This window comes from Sinohyriopsis cumingii, chromosome 3 (genome assembly GCF_028554795.1).
Source record: "Sinohyriopsis cumingii isolate HCF-2022 chromosome 3, ASM2855479v2, whole genome shotgun sequence".
Classification (NCBI taxonomy): Eukaryota; Metazoa; Mollusca; class Bivalvia; order Unionida; family Unionidae; genus Sinohyriopsis; species Sinohyriopsis cumingii.
Window position 1 is genome coordinate 39,052,943 of NC_142963.1, and position 23,079 is coordinate 39,076,021.

General features: G+C 40.1%; 1 protein-coding gene across 1 annotated transcript; it reads left to right on the plus strand.

Annotated features, from left to right (window-relative positions):
- The first annotated feature begins 3,972 nt into the window (after positions 1 to 3,972).
- Positions 3,973 to 11,632, plus strand: LOC149802730 (uncharacterized). Its single transcript, XM_089952136.1, has 3 exons — positions 3,973 to 4,429; positions 5,233 to 10,647; positions 11,450 to 11,632. The coding sequence occupies exon 2, from the start codon at positions 5,762 to 5,764 to the stop codon at positions 10,043 to 10,045; it is 4,284 nt and encodes a 1,427-aa protein (XP_089808262.1). The 5' UTR covers positions 3,973 to 4,429; positions 5,233 to 5,761; the 3' UTR covers positions 10,046 to 10,647; positions 11,450 to 11,632.
- Positions 11,633 to 23,079: the final 11,447 nt, after the last annotated feature.

Genomic DNA, 23,079 nt, shown 5'->3' on the forward strand with positions numbered 1-23,079 from the left:
TATGCATCGTTTTGTATTTCTTGCATCTTTATGTATGAACACTTATAAAAAAAAAAACAAAAAAAAAAAAAACACGTTTTTCTAAAATATGTTATTGAAGCCCTCCCCCTTCACACACACACACCGGGTCATGCATTAGATATTTGTTTTGTACAACCATTTATTTCCAGTGTGCGCAAACACAAAGAAGTGTCCGTGCATGCCAACAATCAGAAAATGCATTTGCACGTCATCACATGGCGACAAAAAGCTAGAAATATAAATGATTACACATTAAACCATATCCCACCCTTTGTAAGACGCACTGGAACAAATTGTCTCGACAGCGAAGTTGTTAGTGGTTGTTTCAAGCTAAAGCACACCGTGACATAGTACAGCAGGGGTTAGATTACCGTAGCCAACATTTTCATAAATGCTATTGTGATACCATGGCAAAGAGCCTCGACGGTGACCTTTGCGTGATGTTTTTAAGAAATATCGCTACTGGCGTTTTGTCCATACTTTATTTTCGAACATCACTCGGTGTTGAAATGATTTTTATTATTACAGGTTTAATGATCTCATCGCGTTTTAATAAAAGATTAGATATGGCTATACAAGATACCATAAAATTTGTTGTTTTGCATATCAGTAAATCTCTCAAATGGTATTCTTCTAAAATGCTCAGACTAAAGGCTCGATGCGATGAAATAACGCGAAAAAAATTTGAGTTAACAGTCTTAAACCATTAAGAGGTCAAATAATGCTGCATGTGGTTGGATGACCGAATTACTTGTAGTTTGATGTCGTCAGAAGCCGTAGTCATAGGACATGCAAATAACAGTAAGAAATACAACAACTAGATGCTACTCGCAGCCTCGAGGGACTGGTACAGATGACATGAATAATTTAGACAAAAGTACCGTTGTTCAGTCCGGTAAAAGAATGCCTCGTTTACTTTGGTAAAAATGGGTTGTTGTTTCACTTAAACGTTTTGTGTCGTGACTTGGATCCAGCAGGATATGGTATTTTTCTTTGAAAAGGTAGCAATGAGTTTGTTCTTCTAATTGTGAAGCGTAACATTTGATAATTGATTTAATAGGTTATTTGTGCAATTTTGAAGTGATGAAATCCAGTACGTAATTCAGATGCAACAAAAGGATTTTTTTTTTGTGTTGAAAAATAACTCCGCCGGGAGATAAATTGCATGAACGATTTCAATTTGATGGACAGCAAACAAATAATGCTGAAATAGTCCCTTGATAACCACCAGCCCATATATCCAAATGGTAGGTATTTAGGTTATCGGCATAAAGGCATGATCAAACGTGTAAATCTTGCCGTTGGATTACAGTTTGTTGAGAGTCGGACGCGTAATCCGATGATCGCGGCCTCTATACCCGCTTATACCAGCCCGGGTCGGTTTCCTCAGTGTTCCCATAGAAAGGCACATGACTCCCATTTCTTCGGCATGATATAACTAATAATGCACCATTTAAAAAAATCAACCAACCTTACGTTATTAAAAGTAGTTTTTACATGATCAATCCAGTATTAAGAGGTCGTTGGCACGAGCGATTAAATGACATTACCTATACTGAATCTTCGTATATTTGTGTATTTTTGTGATTAAAATTATTATTTTATTATTATAAGTATTTTGTTCATAGTTAAAATGATTACTAACTGATCATGTAAAAATAACCATACGTGGTTTTCTATCCAACTTTGCCTGAGTACTAGTGTTCAGATTCCCGTTTTGTGCTGATACTAATGTCGGAACTAGTAACTTCTGCATGGATCACATGTTACTGGTTTAGAATAAATTCATGTGTGCCGAAAGTGAAGACATAATATAGATACATATAACAGTTTTAGACTCATCTACTGTTCTTATTATAAAGGATGGAAAATGCTGTATATGAATTTATAACAACGAAACGAATTTGTAACAATTACAAGTCATCTTCAAAACACTATACAGAACCTGGAAGTTAGAGAGAATGAAAAAAGAACTTTTTCATACCGAACAAAGCTACTTTTTCCAGGCTTGGAAGGGTTCAGGCATGAATTTTGTATAAATCTTTGCCAACATTAGTTTTTTTTTCTTTCGAATATTGGTAAATTTCTAAATAATCTGTACTCGTTGTTATAATTTGTAAAAACTGTTTTTCATTTTTTTTAAACTGCCCAAAAACAAAATCTATCCCAAAAAGTTCTACTGTCAGTCTAAATCACCTCCGTTACTTTTCCATTTAAACATAAAAATAGTTTCTTCATGGTATAGTGAAGAGGACACCAACTAATGGTGACATAATATCATGATGCAGTTAAAACATCCCCCATTTGCACATGTAGGTTTGCTTGCTTTTCACGAGATATGTTTTATTTTAATAAGTAGATTCAGCATTGTCTGTCACGTTTTCTGCATATGTAAATTATAAATGTTATAGTTTTGACACCAAAATTGTATTTACGTAAAAATGTTTTAGATGTCAGTATGAATACCCTAGTGTATGTATGTATCATCATCGCAATCTTTAAAATATTTTGTACAGAATAACAAAATATAATAATTCGAGTATAATGAAAAAAATCTAGTTGCAATAATAAAAATTTTCGTACAAAAAACAAGACAAAACAAAACATTCCCTAACCCATACCTCGAGACAAAATTCCCAAACGAAACGAGAAAAAAAGAACAAAAAGAAAACAAAAAAATGAATGGAAAATAAAAGTTGTGACTCGATGATGAAGTTGTAAATATTAAAAACTGTACGCACGCACAACAATTAAAATAATAAATATCTGACAGATTTATTCAAATACACTTGTTTCATATTAGCCATATGCTCGACTTTACCATCAATACATGCACAAAACTATAAACTAAATGTATAAAAGCAACAAAAAGCCCGTGATAACTGGAGCAGTTGTCTTTCCACAGCACGAAACATCTCCATTATTTTTTAATGTAAAGTACATCTCCCTGATGTCGATGTATTAAAATCGAATTATTACAACATAGACTTTAAACAATTGAGTTTGGGCAGTAACTTCACAATTCCACCTCGGCAAGATACATTGCTGACAAAAATGAATACTTGACCGTTAATGGCCCAGAGGATGAAAATAAATCGAGGACAAATATAAATAATTGACCAATAATGGCCAGAAAAATGAAAAGAAATCGAGGACAAACACAAATACTTGACACATAATGACCCAGAAGAGGAAAATACATTGAGGTCAAAAATGAATATTTGGTCGATAATAGCCCAGAAGACGAAAATACATCGAGGACAAAAATGAGTAATTGTTAGACAATAGATCGAGGAATAAATACTTAACCGATATTGGGTCAAGGAATAAATGTTTGACCGATATTGCGTCAGAAAAACGTTTCGAGAAGACACATTAGCAGATTATAATGTAAATATAAATATAACTTTGGAACAGGTACTGTAGTGTATTCAAAGCGCATTGCCAGCTGATGGAATGAATCATGTGACAAAGAAACACCTACAGGTTGGACATGCTTCTTTCTGCAAGACAGTAATTGCCTAATAGAAAATGGAATATCCGGATTCACTCAAAGTATCGGATCATATGTACTATTCATCCCCAGTGCACTGGTTTAAAGCAAAACATCTATTGTACATTCTGTTTCAAGGTTATCAAACACCGCTAAAAAGTTACATAACGAGTGAAAATTGACTACAAGGTTTTAAGGGACGATATATTTGTGTTACCGAATGGCATGGTTATAGTGTGGTTAGATACAGTAATTTACAGAAATACCGTGACTCGCATAAATAGCGGGTTAAATACTGCCATTAAAATCGACGTAACACAGAGGTATCCCAAATGGCCAATAAAAACCTCATAACAGTATGATAATGACCGGCAGTGGACAATAAGAAGAAAAAAAGTAATCTGATTGCAAATGGTGGATAATTCCAATCATAAATTCCTTCATATTGTAAGGTGTGATGTTTTACCCCAACCCCTTGTATTATACATGTATTTATAAGTCTGTAAGTGGAGCCAGGTAAGCTTTGTTTTTCCAAGTACCTAAGTTGGCTAATCCTCTTACGTAACCCAGTCTTTGTTTGAGCTCTTGAGTGGAAATCTGGCGGGAATCTTTGTACATGGGAACACGTGACGTAGACAACTTCAAAGAGCCGGAAGCCGACAATGGTAGGCTGGACAGTACATGGGGACACACAGACTGACATTTTTATGATTGACAGTTCGATCAAATGACCAGAGTCCGTCGCCATCCAATCGGGATGCGTTGTAGGTGGGACTTGATTCGAGAAACTGGCATAAGACTTGTACAAGCCTGAAATTCGTCAGTTGGTGTTTAAGAGTCGCAGTGACACACACTCCGTTAGCCATTCGTAAAAATTGGCGGAATTTAGGAAATTCATGAAATAGCTTCGATCAGGTAAGTTTGATGTTACGTTGATTCTGCTTGATACGACTGCTGTTAATTGAAGAGAATTTGTCGTATGTATACATTTTACTTGTATTGAAGTATGAATAGTTAATTATGACCTTAATATTTTGCATTTTTTTTTCATGACTTTAGCTAGTACCTTTGTTTACGATTGATTACGATGTTGATTCGTTGCATCATTATTCATAATGTTACTATGTACACCTTATTTGTGAGGCGAAAATGTTCTCTTCTTTCGCTAGTAATATGTGTGCATATTATTTCGTGGATTATTACGTTTACGCCCTTTTGAAAGGACGATTTGTATTTGTGAAGAATTGTATTGCTCGCTAGCCGCTATAAGAATTAATATTGTAATTCTTTGCGTAGTTATATTTTGGTAGACAAGAAATTTGTTTACGTAATGATAGATTTTGCCATTGAGTAACGGATTGCCGTTTATCACCATTTGAATGTGAATATTGTGGATTTGGTACGCTTGTGTAGGAAATATATATAAATATATATAAATATATAGATAGTCATATTACTAATCGTAGTAATATTTTAGTACAATCATATTTGAAATATTTTGTATGTATATACTGATAGGGCTCAGTATGTAGATATTTGAATCCTTTGTGTGATTGTGTTATGGCGCCATTTTTGTAAGCGGCGGAAGTGTATGGGAATTTCGATGTGTGCGCATGCGCGACCCAAATGTCCCGCCTTAAACTGATGGTTCAGTTCAGTGACGTAGTGTGAGGGAAGATTTTTATAACCCTATGCTAATGCATTATACCTTTCAACAGGAAGCTTTCGGGGGACGAAAGAATTTCAGAGAATTTCGGGGGACGAAAGAATTTCAGAGAATTTCGGGGGACGAGAGAAGTTCAGAGAATTTCGGGTGACGGTGAGAGATACCGAGTGAACTTCGGGTGACCTCAAGGGATACCGTCAAGGGTTCCGGATACTAGAAGAGGAACCGGAAGTCAAGACAACCACTACACCCCCACAGTGGGCGCTTCGTCCGGGATATGAATTAGACATATATATTATTTTGGGACTTAAAGTTATTGGTAGAAGTATTAGTGAACAGTGTGAGATATTTTCCATTCTTTGTATTTGAAATTTTGTGATTTTCTCATCTTGTATTTTTATTGTCATATGTGCAGGCTTTGTAGATCTTCCATTCATAGCAGTACGTGTGAAGCAGATATCGAACAAATATCTTACCTGAACGAAACTAGTTGTTGTCGACAGGTAAGTATTTAAACTGGTATTACAAATATCTGTATATTGTTTGAATTTTGAGACAAGGTATCACTTTACATTAGTATAATGGCTACCGAACGACAAATGATAAAGGAATACCGCGCCATGGGGTCGGAAGATCTTGGATACGAGGGAGATCGCCTGGCAACCTTTATAGAAGAAAGGATCAAGGAATGGAAGGCCGAAAAAGCAGCGGAAAGAGAAGCCCAGTTAGCCAAGATAGCAGCGGACCGAGACGCCCAGAAAGAGCTGGAGCTAGCCAGACTCGCTCACACTCTGGAGATGGAAAAGGTCAGAGTTGAAGCTAGGACCAACGGACGGGACGACGCCAGTACAAGCTCTGGAACAACCGGTCGACCTTTCATCGACCACCGGATAGTCCAGATCAACATGTCACGCTTCAATGATAGGGAGGAGGCTATTGACGATTTTCTCGTCCAGTTTGAGAAACTCGCACGCGCTCATCAGGTCCCTGAACAGCACTGGGCCATTAATGTCTCAGCCTTTTTGCAAGGTGCAGCTCGGGAAGTCTACCACGGCTTAACTGCAGAAGAGGCTGATGACTACACTGCCCTCAAGAAGGCGCTTCTCTGCCATTACCGGCTGACCGCCGAGACTTACCGGAAACTTTTCCGGGACTCGGTGAAAAAGGTAACAGAGACCCACTCTCAATTTCACAACCGTGTTCGAGGTTTATTTGAGAAGTGGATGAAAATGGCCGAAGTCGAACGCACGTACGAAGGGCTACGCGAGGTAATACTCAAGGAACATGTCCTGGGTACTTACCGTCGCGAGTTGACAGTTTTCTTAGCAGAAAGAGAACACCGGACGCTCGAAGAGATCGCTAACATGGCGGAACGATACGAGCAGGCGCACTCGAAGAGTGGAGGTTCCGGGGTTGCTGACCGACCCCGACCCTCTGAGTCGCGTCGTATGGGGGAGGTTGAGCCTGCTGTCCGTAACCGTCAGGGCGACGGGAAGGTCGGAGGGGCACCTACAGGTAGGGCTGCCGCCTATCGACGTGGACAGGCCTCACCCACGAAACCAGGACTTGCAAGTCGGCGAGGGCCGCCGACATGTTTTAATTGCAAGCGCCTGGGGCATTTTGCCAGGGACTGTCCCAAGGGCAGGCAGACCCAGGTGAATGTCGTAGCTAAGAAGGAATGTGTGCCGGAAGCGAGTCGCAACCCAGCCAACCTTGCGGCCGCAACTGTCAATGGTGAAGGCGCCACCATCTTGTATGACACTGGGTGCAGCGTCCCCGCGCTTGTCGGCAAGAAATATGTCAAGCCGGAGGACTATACAGGGGAGGTAATAGAAGTTCAGTACGCGAACTGCGCGCGTGACTCATTACCAGTAGCTGTCATTGACCTCGATTCACCATACGTGAAGGGGAAAATTGAAGCTGCTTGCTTGGAGGGGATATCACATAACGTCATATTGGGTTGCCGTTATGTGTTACCCCAGCCGAACCCCGAAACCTGCACACCTATGCCAGTGAGTGCTGTTGAAACCAGGGCCATGAGTCGACAGCCGAAACAAAAGCCAATCCAAGTTACATCGACACCGGTTAGTAATGTTATTCCAGCGGAGTTAAGGAAGCTGCAACAGGAGGACGCAACTCTGGTGCAGTTGCACAAACACGCAGAAGCGGGAACAGAAAGGGAAACTCCGAACGGCGCGGTGAAGTTTGTCTACAAGAAGGGAATCTTGTATCGCCACGCCAGGAAACACAACGAACACTTCAAGCAAGTCGTCGTGCCAAAGGAAAAGCGTTGCGAAGTACTGAAACTTGCACACGAGAGTCTCATGGGTGGACACATGGGAATTGCTAAGACGCGTGACCGTCTTGTAAAAGAGTTTTACTGGCCAGGGGTCCAGGGAGACGTAAAACGGTTCTGTCTCTCCTGTGACAAATGCCAGAGAATGGCACCGAAAACGGATCAGCGACCCATCCCTTTGGGGAGTACGCCCCTTATCGATGAACCATTTAGACGTGTTGCCATGGATTTAATCGGACCGATAAAACCCGCGTCTGCGCACGGAAATCGATATATTTTAACGGTTGTCGATTATGCTACACGCTATCCGGAGGCCGTTGCGTTGCGTAACATTGACACGGAAACCGTCGCGGAAGCTCTGTTTGCGATCTGGTCAAGAGTCGGAGTGCCCGACGAGATCTTGACCGATCAAGGAACACAATTTATGAGTCGTGTGATGGCGGAGGTGAATCGTCTCATGTCGATTAAACACCTCACGACTACACCGTATCACCCCCAATGTAACGGATTGGTCGAACGGTTTAATGGGACCTTGAAAAACACGCTCAAGAAATTGTGCGAAGGCCGCCCCAAGGATTGGGACCGGTATATTCCGGCCATGCTTTTTGCATACCGGGAAGTACCGCAAGCGAGTTTGGGGTTCTCTCCCTTTGAACTCTTGTACGGGAGAACCGTACGCGGCCCAATCGCCGTACTGAGACAGCTGTGGACAGACGACCACGCTGTAGAGGAAGTACGCACTACCTACCAGTACGTCGCGGACTTGCGCAACAAACTGGAAGAGGTTTGTTCTCTCGCGCAAGAAAATCTCAAACGAGCTAAGGCGCAACAGGCGAAAAATTACAATAAGCGCGCAAAACCACGTCAGTTTGAGGTAGGGGACAAAGTGTTGTTGTTGTTGCCCCAGGAACACAACAAGTTGCAAGTTTCCTGGAGGGGTCCATACGTCGTCACCAAGAAGGTCGGAGGTCAAACCTACCGGATACAGCTACCGACGAAAGAGAAATTGTACCATGCCAATTTGCTCAAGAGGTACCGGGAAAGGGAGACCGCCAGCGATTTTGTTGTCGCAGCGATAGTCACCGAGGATATCGAAGGCGATACGGAAGGTGCTAACACTGTCCCGAGCTGTCCATTAACGAGGGCCGAGACTCCGTCGGACGTGGAGTGTGACCCCATGTTAACTGAAGGGCAGCGGAACGAGATAGAGACCTTGCTGGCCGGATATTCCGACGTGCTAACAGAAAAACCCGGGAGGACGACGCTTGTCGAGTTCGGGTTAAAGACGGTGGACGACCGACCAGTTCAGCGTAAACCCTACCCCTTGCCCCACGCGAAACGACAAGTTGTAAGGGAAGAAATCGAGCAGATGATTGCTCTGGGAGTAATCGAACCTGCCGACTCTCCGTACAGCTCACCAGTAGTCTTAGTGCAGAAGAAGGACGGAACCCATCGGTTCTGCGTCGACTACCGGAAGCTGAATCAGGTGACAGAATTTCAAGTTGAAATGCTACCTGACCCCGAACATATCTTCGCTTCGGTCTCGAAAGCGAAATATTTTTCCAAACTGGATTTGTCCAAGGGGTATTGGCAAATTCCGGTAAGGAAAGAAGACCGACCGAAGCTTGCTTTTGCTACTCCCGACGGGACATACCAATGGTTGGTGATGCCGTTCGGGGTACAAAACGCGCCCAGCGTCTTTACCAGAATGATGCGGAAGTTGTTGGAGCCCTTGCGCGATAGGGGTGTCCACAACTTCATGGATGACCTCTTGTTAGCTACAGAGACATGGGGTGAACACCTCGCTCTGTTAGCTGACGTTTTGGAGCGGCTACGTCAGGAGGGCTTGACAGCCCGCCCTTCCAAATGTCACATTGGTTTCAGGACATTAGACTATTTAGGACATACCCTGAGCCAAGGCACGCTGTCTCCAGAGAAGTCGAAGGTGGAGCAGTTGAGAAACGCCGCACGCCCCACCACGAAAACGGAAGTGAGGTCATTCCTGGGACTGGCCGGATATTACCGGAGGTATGTCGCTAATTTCAGCGTGATTGCGGGCCCGTTGTCTGACCTAACCAAGAAACGGACCCCGAGTAAGTTCGTTTGGACAGATGCGTGTGAGCACGCATTCCAAACGCTAAAGGATAGACTTACATCCGACGCAGTTGTTCGTCTACCGGACTTGGATAAAGAATTCGTTCTGCGCACCGATGCATGCGACACGGGACTGGGAGCAGTACTGCTCCAGGTGCATGACAAGACGCTTTTTCCTGTCGCATACGGCAGCCGGAAGTTGTCTGCTGCCGAGAAGAATTACTCAGTATCGGAGAGGGAATGTCTCGGAAACGTGTTCGGCATATCACGGTTCGAGCGATACCTATATGGACGTAAGTTCATATTGGAGACCGACCACCAACCACTCGCCTATCTGGCGCAGGCAAAGTTGTCCAATGGTCGATTGATGCGATGGTCGCTGTTTTTACAGCAGTACCAGATGCAGATCAGATACGTGAAAGGATCTGAAAACGTAGGCGCAGATTTCATGAGTAGAAGCGCCGAAATGATATAGATCATTTGTTATATTTTCGTGTTCATACTCAGTTTAGCATTTAGTTCATTTTGCTGATTTTGTTCTTTATATCGTGTAACACTTTTGCTTTTTTAGTTTGAGTGAATAAAATCCTGATTTTATTCTCAAGCGTGGGGGGATGTGATGTTTTACCCCAACCCCTTGTATTATACATGTATTTATAAGTCTGTAAGTGGAGCCAGGTAAGCTTTGTTTTTCCAAGTACCTAAGTTGGCTAATCCTCTTACGTAACCCAGTCTTTGTTTGAGCTCTTGAGTGGAAATCTGGCGGGAATCTTTGTACATGGGAACACGTGACGTAGACAACTTCAAAGAGCCGGAAGCCGACAATGGTAGGCTGGACAGTACATGGGGACTCACAGACTGACATTTTTATGATTGACAGTTCGATCAAATGACCAGAGTCCGTCGCCATCCAATCGGGATGCGTTTTAGGTGGGACTTGATTCGAGAAACTGGCATAAGACTTGTACAAGCCTGAAATTCGTCAGTTGGTGTTTAAGAGTCGCAGTGACACACACTCCGTTAGCCATTCGTAAAAATTGGCGGAATTTAGGAAATTCATGAAATAGCTTCGATCAGGTAAGTTTGATGTTACGTTGATTCTGCTTGATACGACTGCTGTTAATTGAAGAGAATTTGTCGTATGTATACATTTTACTTGTATTGAAGTATGAATAGTTAATTATGACCTTAATATTTTGCATTTTTTTTCATGACTTTAGCTAGTACCTTTGTTTACGATTGATTACGATGTTGATTCGTTGCATCATTATTCATAATGTTACTATGTACACCTTATTTGTGAGGCGAAAATGTTCTCTTCTTTCGCTAGTAATATGTGTGCATATTATTTCGTGGATTATTACGTTTACGCCCTTTTGAAAGGACGATTTGTATTTGTGAAGAATTGTATTGCTCGCTAGCCGCTATAAGAATTAATATTGTAATTCTTTGCGTAGTTATATTTTGGTAGACAAGAAATTTGTTTACGTAATGATAGATTTTGCCATTGAGTAACGGATTGCCGTTTATCACCATTTGAATGTGAATATTGTGGATTTGGTACGCTTGTGTAGGAAATATATATAAATATATATAAATATATAGATAGTCATATTACTAATCGTAGTAATATTTTAGTACAATCATATTTGAAATATTTTGTATGTATATACTGATAGGGCTCAGTATGTAGATATTTGAATCCTTTGTGTGATTGTGTTATGGCGCCATTTTTGTAAGCGGCGGAAGTGTATGGGAATTTCGATGTGTGCGCATGCGCGACCCAAATGTCCCGCCTTAAACTGATGGTTCAGTTCAGTGACGTAGTGTGAGGGAAGATTTTTATAACCCTATGCTAATGCATTATACCTTTCAACAGGAAGCTTTCGGGGGACGAAAGAATTTCAGAGAATTTCGGGGGACGAAAGAATTTCAGAGAATTTCGGGGGACGAGAGAAGTTCAGAGAATTTCGGGTGACGGTGAGAGATACCGAGTGAATTTCGGGTGACCTCAAGGGATACCGTCAAGGGTTCTGGATACTAGAAGAGGAACCGGAAGTCAAGACAACCACTACACCCCCACATAAGGTTATGTCAGAAAATGTGCTTAAAACTCCTGCCTCGTGTTTACTAATGTCTTCAGATAGAATTAGTAATTCAAAGTACTTTGGGTAATATCAATCCGTGTTATATAATTTTATGACTTTAGACCGATTATGAAACAAAGTAACTACCTGTCCGTGACTTAGCCATTGTGTTACGGTCAAGTTCGCGGTTAATTCAAAGAGAACCTTGTCGAGGTGGTGAAAACCTCTGTTTAGCAATCAGCTAGTGATGTAACCGGTTATCTTAGGCTTAGAGACCGGAAAACCCAACATTATAAACTGTCAGTGCAATACCCTAGGCAGTTTGCAAAGAAACCACCGGTAACCAATCAGAACTTAGATAATCAAATTTGGGGCGGGTTTCTCACGGAATAAATGGAACATTATCAGAAAGTATAACAATATACAAAGGAGACTTACAAATTTATAGAAAGAAGAAACATGGAGAGTGAATTCTACTCACGAACAAGAAAGCGAGAAAACAGGGCGACTGCCCACAATGCAATAAAGAACTTGGAAAAGTACTTAAAAACAAGGAGAGTAGAGACAGAAGAAGGGTCAATGTTTGAATGCTACTACCAGGAGGGTACGTAAGAACTGGACATGAGGAATATACCTCGAGAGAAAGTACCTGCTGCTACATCAACTATAATAATAGCCCTGTACGCTAGAATCCCGGATATAAAACAACAAATACATTCTATTAACATGAAAGGCTATGACTGATAGATAATAAGTCCTTGGGAGAACTTGCCGGTCCCACCTTATGGAGAATTAAACATCTCAGGAGAGACGGTAGCAGTAAAAAAAACAACAGTACCACTCTTAAAAATAATCAAGAAGCAGACATGAAAACTCCATTTATCCGACATCGCTATCGATATACCTCTAGAAGACAGGGTCGACCGTTTCAAAAACAAATTTAGCGTAAAAGTGGAAAAATCAAGATTGGCGACCGTCCCAGGATTCTCAGTACACAAGGGATTAGAATACGGGAAATTGAAAGACAAAACTTAGGTGAATCAAGAGGGCTTTCTATCTACATGGATTCCTGACAAAAGCTTGGTATAAGGGATGCATACACCACAACAAGTGTAACATGTGGAGGGCCGGGACACACTCCACCCCAAAAACCGAGCTGAGGCCCACACATGGGGAAGGGAAAATGAACAAATCTACACTGCATCGCTGGAAATTCCCCCAACTATTAGGCATCAGGAACAACAACAAGAACCACCAAGACAAAAACAAAAACAACATCAACAACAAAGTCATAAATAAGAGGCAGCAAGACAGAAACAGCAATAAGGGCAATGAAGAGACAAAAAGAGAAAAAAAAATTAGTGAAACATACCTTCTGTACGATATATAAAAGCAACAAAATATAAAATTCAGACGAAGACAAAATATATAGCACACACAACAAGTCGGGCATGAGGACCTCCCGAAATGGTCTGGAAAGATCAAGCAGGGAGAGCATTCTCTAAAACAACAGTTAAAAAAGCGAGGGAAAACGGAGTTCTAGGAAATTCGGACGAGATTTGGAACAAAGGATTCTGAGTTGAGATATCTTCGCCCGAATCTATCTCACTTTACTAACTGGGAGTTGTAAGAGTTATACGTTATTACGTGCATTTAATCTAGTAGAAAGTTAATCTTCTGGCATATGGAGAACTTGGCCCATGAAGAACTCGCCCGATGGAGAACTCGCCTTGGGAGAACTCGACCCAACTATTTGGAGAAGTCGCCCCAGAGTGGTTGGAGAAGTCGCTCCAAATGATTGGAGAAGCCCCCCCCCCCCACGTGTCACCTAGCAGCAGAAGGGGCGAATCCCACAACTTTTCAGGCAAACAAAGGGCGAAATAAACCCTTTATAAACCCGCGATGACGCTTGTAAACGTAATTGTCGCCGTTGTTGCTGCGTTTTGTTGTCGTCGCCCCCAGCAGAGGGGGTGAATCCCACAACTTTTAGGAAGCCTCCAAACGCCGAAATGGAGGGCTAACCTTACGCCGTTGTAAACGTAATTGTCGCCGTTGTTGCTGCGTTTTGTTGTCGTCGCCCCCTCTGCTGCTCTCTATCCAAAAATTTTATCTAACCCGACTCGATACCGTGTTCGAGGATGATGTAAATTTATTGTTATAAATCCGTGTGGGGTTGATTGAGCATGACTAAATAAGTTTCTAAACTTAATTATGTCCATGTCGCCGTTGCACCAAGTCTGATGTATATTTTGCAACGTGTGTGTGTCAACTCTGTTGAACACAGCAAGAATATTACAGTTATCCCTAATCACTTTAGGAATTTGTGTATATCGTTGGGTCACATAAATCACATCAGTGTTTTGTGTCTACCTCTGGAAAATATCCTGGCAGGATTTGTTTGTTTATCCAACATTACGTCACCGTACACAACTAAATTCTTAATACTCCCATCGATATCATCTACGGACGGAGCTTCATCAATGTCCGTGATAAACTCAATAATATCCTCACCGGTTACAGATTTTGCATTTTCATTAAAATCTTTTAACACGTTATAACAACGTTGATCATCTATGGATGGAGCTACCAAATACAATTTGTCCCACTTAATCCATTTCATTATTAAATTTAACAACAACTGCGTCTTACCACTCCCAGATGGGCCAATTATAATCATACGAACAGAATTTGGTAGTGCTGCGTGATGCTTATCCTGTTTTCGTTTCCTTGTAGCAGAAAAGTCAGCGATCTCCATTAGAATAATATAATATAAATATGGATTTATATTGTGTGAAATGTAGAGCACGTACCACAACAAGTCATCTAACAACTGTTATAACAAAAAATAACAGATCTGCGGTTTCGGGCAAGTGTGAGCGATGCGGTACACAAAAGTTTAAATTTATTCCCATGTCAAAGCCAGCATCAAGTAAAAAAAAAGACGAGGTGGTGATATTGCCGCCAAGTTAGGAAAATTACCCGGAACTCCGTGGGCTAAATACCCAGGAGAAAAACATCTTCCAGGATATAATTACTGTGGTCCTGGAACCCGACTTGATTCAGGCTTGATGCCTTAAATCAGCCCAATCCAGGTGTGTATCCGATAAATGCTATCGATAAAACATGTCATGTCCATGATGTAGCTTACCGAAGTAAGGATCTACAAGATAGGCATCTCGCGAATGTGAAATTAATTTACGCGTTAAATGCCATCACTCATAAATCTTTCAAAGAAAAGTTAGCTAGCTGGTTAATAAAATCTGCAATGAAATCTAAGCTTGTATTAGGCGCTGATAATTAATTATAATGGAGTCAATTTATTATTCCCCAAGAGGATACTGGAGAGGTAGCGCAGCAATCGGCAAGCTTGCCAACGCAGCAAAAGTCACACGTCATACTGCAGCAGATTGGTTATCCAAACAAGCAATATGGCAAATTTACCAACCACCGCCTAAACAAATTCACTTTGCACATTTTGATGTTAGTGTGCCAAATGAAGTTCATCAGGCTGATATATTATTTCTGCCACATGATACCGTTCGTCGCAAAATATACAAGTACACGTTAACTGTAGTTGATGTTGCAAGTAGATACAAAGATGCGGAACCGTTAACGACTAAAACAGCATCTGAGGTTGCTTCTGCGTTTGAACGAATTTATCAACGAGGTGGTCTACGATGGCCACAGCTGCTACAAGTTGATCTTGGTAAAGAATTTCAGGGTGCAGTATCATCAACGATGAAGCAACATAACGTCACTCACCATCAGGCGAGGACATACTGCAATTCACCGTCATCAGGCAATTGTTGAGCGATTTAATCGAACACTTGCTGAGCGGTTATTTGGATATCAATACGCGAAGGAATTCATTCACCACAAGAGATCGCGCGAATGGGTTGCAAGATTACCAAGCGTGATAGCTGCATTAAATAATAAAATTACTCGAACAACCAACATGAAACCTGCCATCGCGGTAACTAAAAAACATATACCTGTACAACGAGGTGTTTTTTCAGCACGACCAATGCTGGGTAGTGTCACTGTGAGATATTTATATGAACCAGGTGAACTTGAAGGTGGTAAAAAAAGAGCGACTGATCCCATTTGGAGTATTACTACACATAAGATATCTAACATATCTAGATCTACTGGTAGACCAGCAATCTACAGGCTGGATTCGACTGCTCCTCAACTTGGATTCACACGTGAACAATTACAAGTAATTGCCGAGGACACACAATTACCGCCCAGATCACTTAACTAGCACCACGACTTCGATTACATTCAAGACAGGTTAGCATCACATTTTGTCGTGTATGACCAAGATTGTTATCTTTTCTGTCTACGGTAAATTGTTTTGGGTGTTTACTCGAATACTGCCACAACATTATACAATTACAGCTCGCACAGTGATTATTCTGCTGCTGTTTTAACGCGTTAATAAATTCAACATCAAGGTCGAAATCGCGATTATTTTTTTTGTCACTCTGTTTGTAACCGGCTAATTTTTTTCTTGCTATATCATTGTTGTTTTCATTATTATCAGTCACTGACTCTTCCAAGACAATTCTTCGCAGTTGAGATATTCTTCTGACTCTGGACACAGATAAGTAAACTAAATTTGACCACTCGATTCGATCATCAACGATCCAGACAGTTGTATCACTGATAGTCAGTCCTTGAGATGAATGCATCGTCATTGCGTATCCTAGCGTCCACGGGGATTTGTTCAATTTATGTGCATCTTCAACAACATTGACATCAACTGTGACAATATCATTCAATACTAAATTCTGTTTCCTTGACTCTGTCAAGTTCCCAGGAATATCAACATCTATATTCTGTAACCGCGTATCAGCTGGTATATAACACAATGGCACTGGCAGCATTGGAAACTTTTCTTGTTGTAATTGAAATAACTGCTGTTGAATTGTGTCTCTGACTATCTTTCTACTTGCCACTATCAAATCGCTTGGTCTCCACGTTTTCTAAAAGTCGCTCATTGAAGTTTCAGGAATCATCTCGCGCATGATTTCACATTGAATTTTATTCGGTTGTAATCTGACTAATGTTTTAAATTCCTTCAGCTTTGCATCAAGTGCTCTATGATCATCAGACACTTCTTCATAATAATCAACAAAATCTTTTAACCACAAATGCGGAGATGGACCAACAAAAGGTGGTGGCTGACCGTGATCGCCGCACATTATCACAGCTGTATTTTTTGTCAGCAGCCAATCCAGGAACAATTTTAATATATCTAACGACACTGTGTCTATTTCGTCCCAGATTACTTTCTCAGGAATATATTTTGTTCCCATTCGATCTGAAGTCCATACACCGCCGCTGTACTTAAAAAACCCGTGATAAGTGCAAGAATTAACTCCTCGTTGTTTCATCTCCCTGGCTAGTCTGTGTGTAGGTGTTAGCACAATCTTATCTGAATTTCGAAATAATTAAATCGCTCGAGTTGACTTACCAGACCCACCCGGTCCGTTCAAATAAACGGTTTTGTGTCTAGTGATTGGATCATTCACAGATGATGCAGAAGACATTTCTGATAATTCTGATTTACAATAATTATCTTTGATAGCCACATCAGAGGATTTACAATATCCATGTAACATTTCCTTTTTTATTCTCCACGAACTCCATGATTCATCATTACTTGGAAAACGAGCCAGTGATTCTGAATATCTTTTATTGATATAAAATGAATCCGTTGCAACTCTAACTGCAGTGTCAGGAAATCGATTTATCATTGATAGCAAGTTTATAGAAACATAAGCCAGCATCGAAGATCTTAAATGTGTGTATTGAGGTGATTTTCCATTAATATAACTTACAATTGTGCCTAACTTTTTCCTGTCGGACAAGAAAGCGTCCTCCCGATTACAAAATATATTTCTCTCAGCGGCATCAGCAATTATAAAATTTGATTCAGCGTCATCGATAATCAATCGTGAATGATGTAGTTTATGATCATTTGCACCACCTTGAGTAAATTTACCGATTATTCTTCTCCCGAGATCCTTTGCTGTTTTTTCACTATTGCTGAGTTTAATCTTAAGAACTTTAGGAGCCTCACCGACAGTGACATCCATGGGAGTATTTGGACTCTCTCGTCCATATTCTTCAATGACTTCATCGGGACTGATATGCTTCGGTGTTGGTAACCAAACCAAAGTCTGCGGTCGATATGATATGATTGCTTCACTGACAGTCAACGATACCAGTATTCGGCTGTCAAGTATATATCGCAACAACACTATTGGTGCCCAACACCTTTCACTAAAGTGTCTGCCAAACCAAACATAACAGCACGGATGAAGCTCTTTAGCAAATTCAAACGACGTCACACGAGCAAATCCTGTCAGGGGAAAATTGGGTAAAGGACCGTTTATAGCAACTCGTGTCATCGAGTTCGTGGGATGTCCAAATCTTTTAAAGTATTCGTTACACTCGCCCATCCCGAGAAAGCTTCCCGGATAACACGCAATCATATCCACGGAAATCATCTCGCTGTGGTCATACTCGGTATTCCACAAACCGCCGTGTCCATACTCGACACAACTCAATTGTATGTCTTCGAGAAACTCACTTCGGGTTGGCATCCACAAATTTCTTTCTCTGGCGGTGTGAGCGGCAACACTTGGAACTGTAAAACAATTAGTTAATAACTGCTCAGTGTTTTCTTTATATTTCTCTGCGAGTTTTTTCATTTGTTGTTGCAGAGATTCCGTCCGGTATAATTCACCGCTGCGTCTTACAAATTGATCATACTCGCCATCTTCGGAACTTTTAAACAATCACATCGACACAGGGTAAGCGTTATGATCAATGATATTCATTGGAGCTCTGTATCGATTATATTTCGATTTGTATAATACTTCCTCTGTTATCGTTGTTAGGGTTATGGGAAATCTTAATGCTTTTTCTAGCTCGGCAACATCGTTTATTGACGCTCCTGTATCCTTGACCTTTTCAGCCCAAGCTGCTATCTTGGAACGTCTTAGATCAGTTAGACCGTTTCCGCGCATCGCATTTTTAAAATGTTCCATTACTCGCTCGGCTACACAATTCAGCCTTGACAATCTCATTGGGGTGAGTTTATTGATTTTTGTTTTTTTTATAGATAGATTCCATAAATGACCGCGGTCACAGGATACGCTCGAGCATAATATGGTTTATCAATCCCAGTCAACATTCCTGGTTTGGAATCTTTACTTAACAGAATGGTTTTTCCATTAGCAAGGACAGGGTCATTTTTGTCACGGATAATCCACGTATCGGAATCTACTTGCACAATAAATTTTATTCTGAAAAAATATTTCTGATTATCAAAGAGATAATCAATAATTGTTTTCGCTCGTGCATCATTCATTGTAGAGTCCTTGACAGAGTTAGTGTCGCGTATAATTTTAAATGTGGACTATACGTGAGATGCACCGTCGTTACGAAATTCTTTTTTGGCATTCCTGATAATATCAAACAGATCAGTCAGGGCCCGTCTCCGCGAGTCAGGGGTTAGTCTGTCAAGATCGAATCTAGAAGCTTTCCCGGCGCCAATGGCAGATAATCTTTCAAACTCCTCCATGTTATATTTAAGACAAACATTTAAATAAGAAATATTATTTATAATGAATAAATGCAAGTGGCTTCAAGTTGGATCCGTAATTCCTTGCAATAAATCCTGCAGAAAAGAATTCTGCGGGGGACATTCCAAAAGCGTCCGAAAGGGGAGTTTAGGACCAATACCGTGTCTGCGATGTGGTGTTGGGGTCAGGAGTAAAACACAGTTATGTGCAAGGTGCGGAGGAAAGAGATACCGTGAACTTAAGCGATATTATAAAAAAAAAAATAACGATGTTGCGCTAAAATGTGAGCGCGATTATTTAACTAAGTTTTCAGACAAATTATAAATTAGACGAATACATTATATATATAAATGAGCCAAGAATTTGTCCCACATCCTATCATTAAGAATTACGAAGCGAATCGTGAGGGAATAGTTAGGCACTGTAGATTGAAAAAACCAGTTGGTGTTGTTAGTAATGCTGGTTATCTTAGATTTACTGTTGGGAAAAACAGGTATCATAATCACAGGGTCGTGTTAGAGTGTTTCTTTGGAAAGATCAAAGACGATCTTGTAGTTGATCATATTAACAACAACAAACGTGATAATTCTCTTCAAAATTTACAGACTATCACACAACGTCGAAATGTTGCACGTGGGGATGCTGGGGGAAAGAGAGAGTCTAGGGCAGTTAAATCTTTCAACATAAGTACCAGTGAAGAAAAAATATTTCATTCAATGAACTGAGCTGCCAAGTATTTTGATATTTGTGCGGCCTCAGTACGAAAAGTCGCAGAAAAAATATACAAGTCTGCCATCTCAAAAAAATATAATAAACAAAAAATTGTTTTTCCTTATTGTTAAAAATCCTGAAGTTTTTAATATAAATGGGAGATAACTCCGTTAAGCATATCTCAAGCAATTAGTTCCTTCCCTTTGTCAAAGTGAATGCGCAACACTCCCTGAGATTGTGCAATACCCAGAGCGGTATACAATTATTTTTTTTACAATTGCGTTACAGTCTGTAACACTTCCGCATTTGTCAGTACAGGTATTTTTCATAAGCAATATGAATTCAGAATTTAAAATCCAGTTCAGAATTTAAATTCAGTTCAGAATTTGTTAACGATATACACTACAAACGGGTAAACAGTTCTCCGTGTTACCTATACGATCACAACAGGGTCTTCAATTACTTCCCGTTGATTTTATCAAGAATTTTATCAAAAACTATCACACGGGCGGGTGTACAATAAATATTTTTTTCACAGATAAAATCCTTGTTTTATTACATTCGTTTGGTTTTATGGTTCATCTGTATTTTTTCTGCGATTATATTTAAGAAAACAAGTACAAAAAACCGAGTGAGCTATTTTTGAACTTCCAAGTATCAGTCAGTTTATATACTTTAGCGTCCGAATTATGTACGGGGTTTTCGAAACCCAACAAAGTTGCACAACTTTCCGCGTTATCACCCTGACGGGGTGACATTTTGCACCCCGCGGGATTGATTTTGGGGGAGGGTGTGCAACTTTGTTGAGCGTAGAATATAACCCCATATGTCTGTGCCGTCCTTATATGTTGTACTGTCCAACTGTAAGCTTGCTAAGATGCGGTGGCACTTTAGAAGCTTACAAGTGTAAATACTATATGTTGTACTGTCCTACTGTAAGCTTGCTAAGATGCGGTGGCACTTTAGAAGCTTACAAATGTAAATACTATATGTTGTACTGTCCCTATATGAAGCTGCTAGCATATCATTTGGGTAAGCTAGGGGTTCAACACGGGGAATGTTTCGTCTTTCGCAAACACACCCTCTGGGCTTTCTAGACTGTTATTTGACAGGTTAGGGGCTCACATGGGGGTTGTGTTTCCGCTCCTGAGTTTGGTAGCCTATCATTTCATAAGCTAGAGACTCAAAGGAGATGTGGTGTGCAATTTTTTTCTTTTGAATATATAATATTGTATATATGAATTACGAAAATATCAATGGTGTGATTGTTGCTATTAAAAATTAGAAGAGCGCGGATTTAATATATCACTAAATCCTGAAACAATTATGTCCGATTTTGAATCACTACATGAAGCTAAATGCGCAGGGCGTTATATTCTGCCTGCTCAGTACCGATTTATAAATGTGATACAGACAAATTTATATAAATCGCTGGCTACAGTAGAAGAAGCACAAATAAATGAATTTGTTTCATTGTCTCGTGCAATTGAAAAGATTCGGTTGGAATTAGCTCAAGAATATGAAACAAGGAAGATAATAAATACTCGTGTAAGGAAGTTGAAAAATTGTATGTCCGCTGACAAAGTCAAGGATGAAATCAAAGCTGACGAGGAAGTAAATACCTCACCTTGATATACCTAGAAGTCGAGTACTTGGAAGTGAAATTGAAAGTAAAAAAAAATGATATATATTTTTTTTTACTTGCATCAGTCTGAGTTAGATAATCTTTCCCTAAGTCGGTGGGGTTTAAGGCAAGAGTGAGCATAATTGAGAATTTGATCTCTGTCGCATACAATTGAAATAATATGCTCGCGTCTGAGACTATCTAACTGTTGCTGTGTTAGTAAGAAGTCTTCGTCTCCGTATTCGTCAATAATGAATTTAACGTTAATTTCTTCTTGTGCAAATGCAGCCCTAACTGCTTGCCCGAGCGCTTGTTTGTCATACACGAAAACATTTATGTGATGGTACATATAGATTTATGAATCTAAGATCTAAATACGGGTATATACTCTAAAATTTGATGTATACCGCAGTGCGCGACCACAATATGATCTTTTTTTAGTCGCTGTAGTTGTGTATCAGTCAGTATAAAATCGTCATTGCCGTATTCATCAACAATTATTTTTTCCGGGGTAACTTTTCCGGTACTGACAGCTTCATCAAGAAGTTCTTTGTTATGTATGAAACATTTTACGCGGTGGTACATTATATAATACTCGATTGATTAATTGTGAAATCGTAAATGATTTTTCAATAAAAAAATATATATATATATATATATATATTTTCTGCAGATTACTAAATTCGCATGATTTTTACTAGTAAATACCCTATCAAAATTAGCAAATCGGACGATATCTATGATTTTTACTAGTAATTACCCTATCAAAATTGAGAAATTGGTCGATTTCTGTGATTTTTACTAGTAATTACTCTATCAAAATTGAGAAATTGGTCGATATGTACAATATATATATATATATATATATATATATATATATATATATATATATATATATATATATATATATATATATATATATATATATATAATAAAATATTTTTACTGAAGACCGAAAATCGTTTCCCAATTATAAGTCTTTAAGACTTTACAAGTAAATTAATATGTAGTTTTTCATTTTGCAAATCAAGAAGTGACCACTCTGGTCTGTCAGCGCAAAATTTATTCTGGTCAGCCACGGATTGTGACATCGCAGATAGACTGGATTGATCGGCTCTTGTACGATTAAAAATCCAGGTGGTTCTTTCGGGGTGAATGAATAAAGAATAAAACCTTGCTGGGCTTGATTTGATACTGTCGTGTCCGTGCTGTAACTGCCATCAGTGATATCACACACAAGATTGACCGCGACCACTTCGGTTATATTTACGATGCCCTGAGATACATGCCGACCTTCTCCTTGTGAGTTATTGTTATGTCTGAGGATAGTTACCGGTGGTGTTATCTTTCTCCATGCAGCGAGTATTTTAGGGAAGTTTTCATTGATTAGATCATTGACAGATTTTCTTAGCTTGGGAACATTATACCCGGGAAATTTAAAATTTGGCAGAGTGGCTTCTGTTAGCGAGTAATTGGCTAGAAAATTTTT

Excerpts from the sequence above, each read along its gene's own strand:
- LOC149802730 (XM_089952136.1), top strand. The coding sequence starts at position 5,762 with ATGGCTACCGAACGACAAATGATAAAGGAATACCGCGCCATGGGGTCG.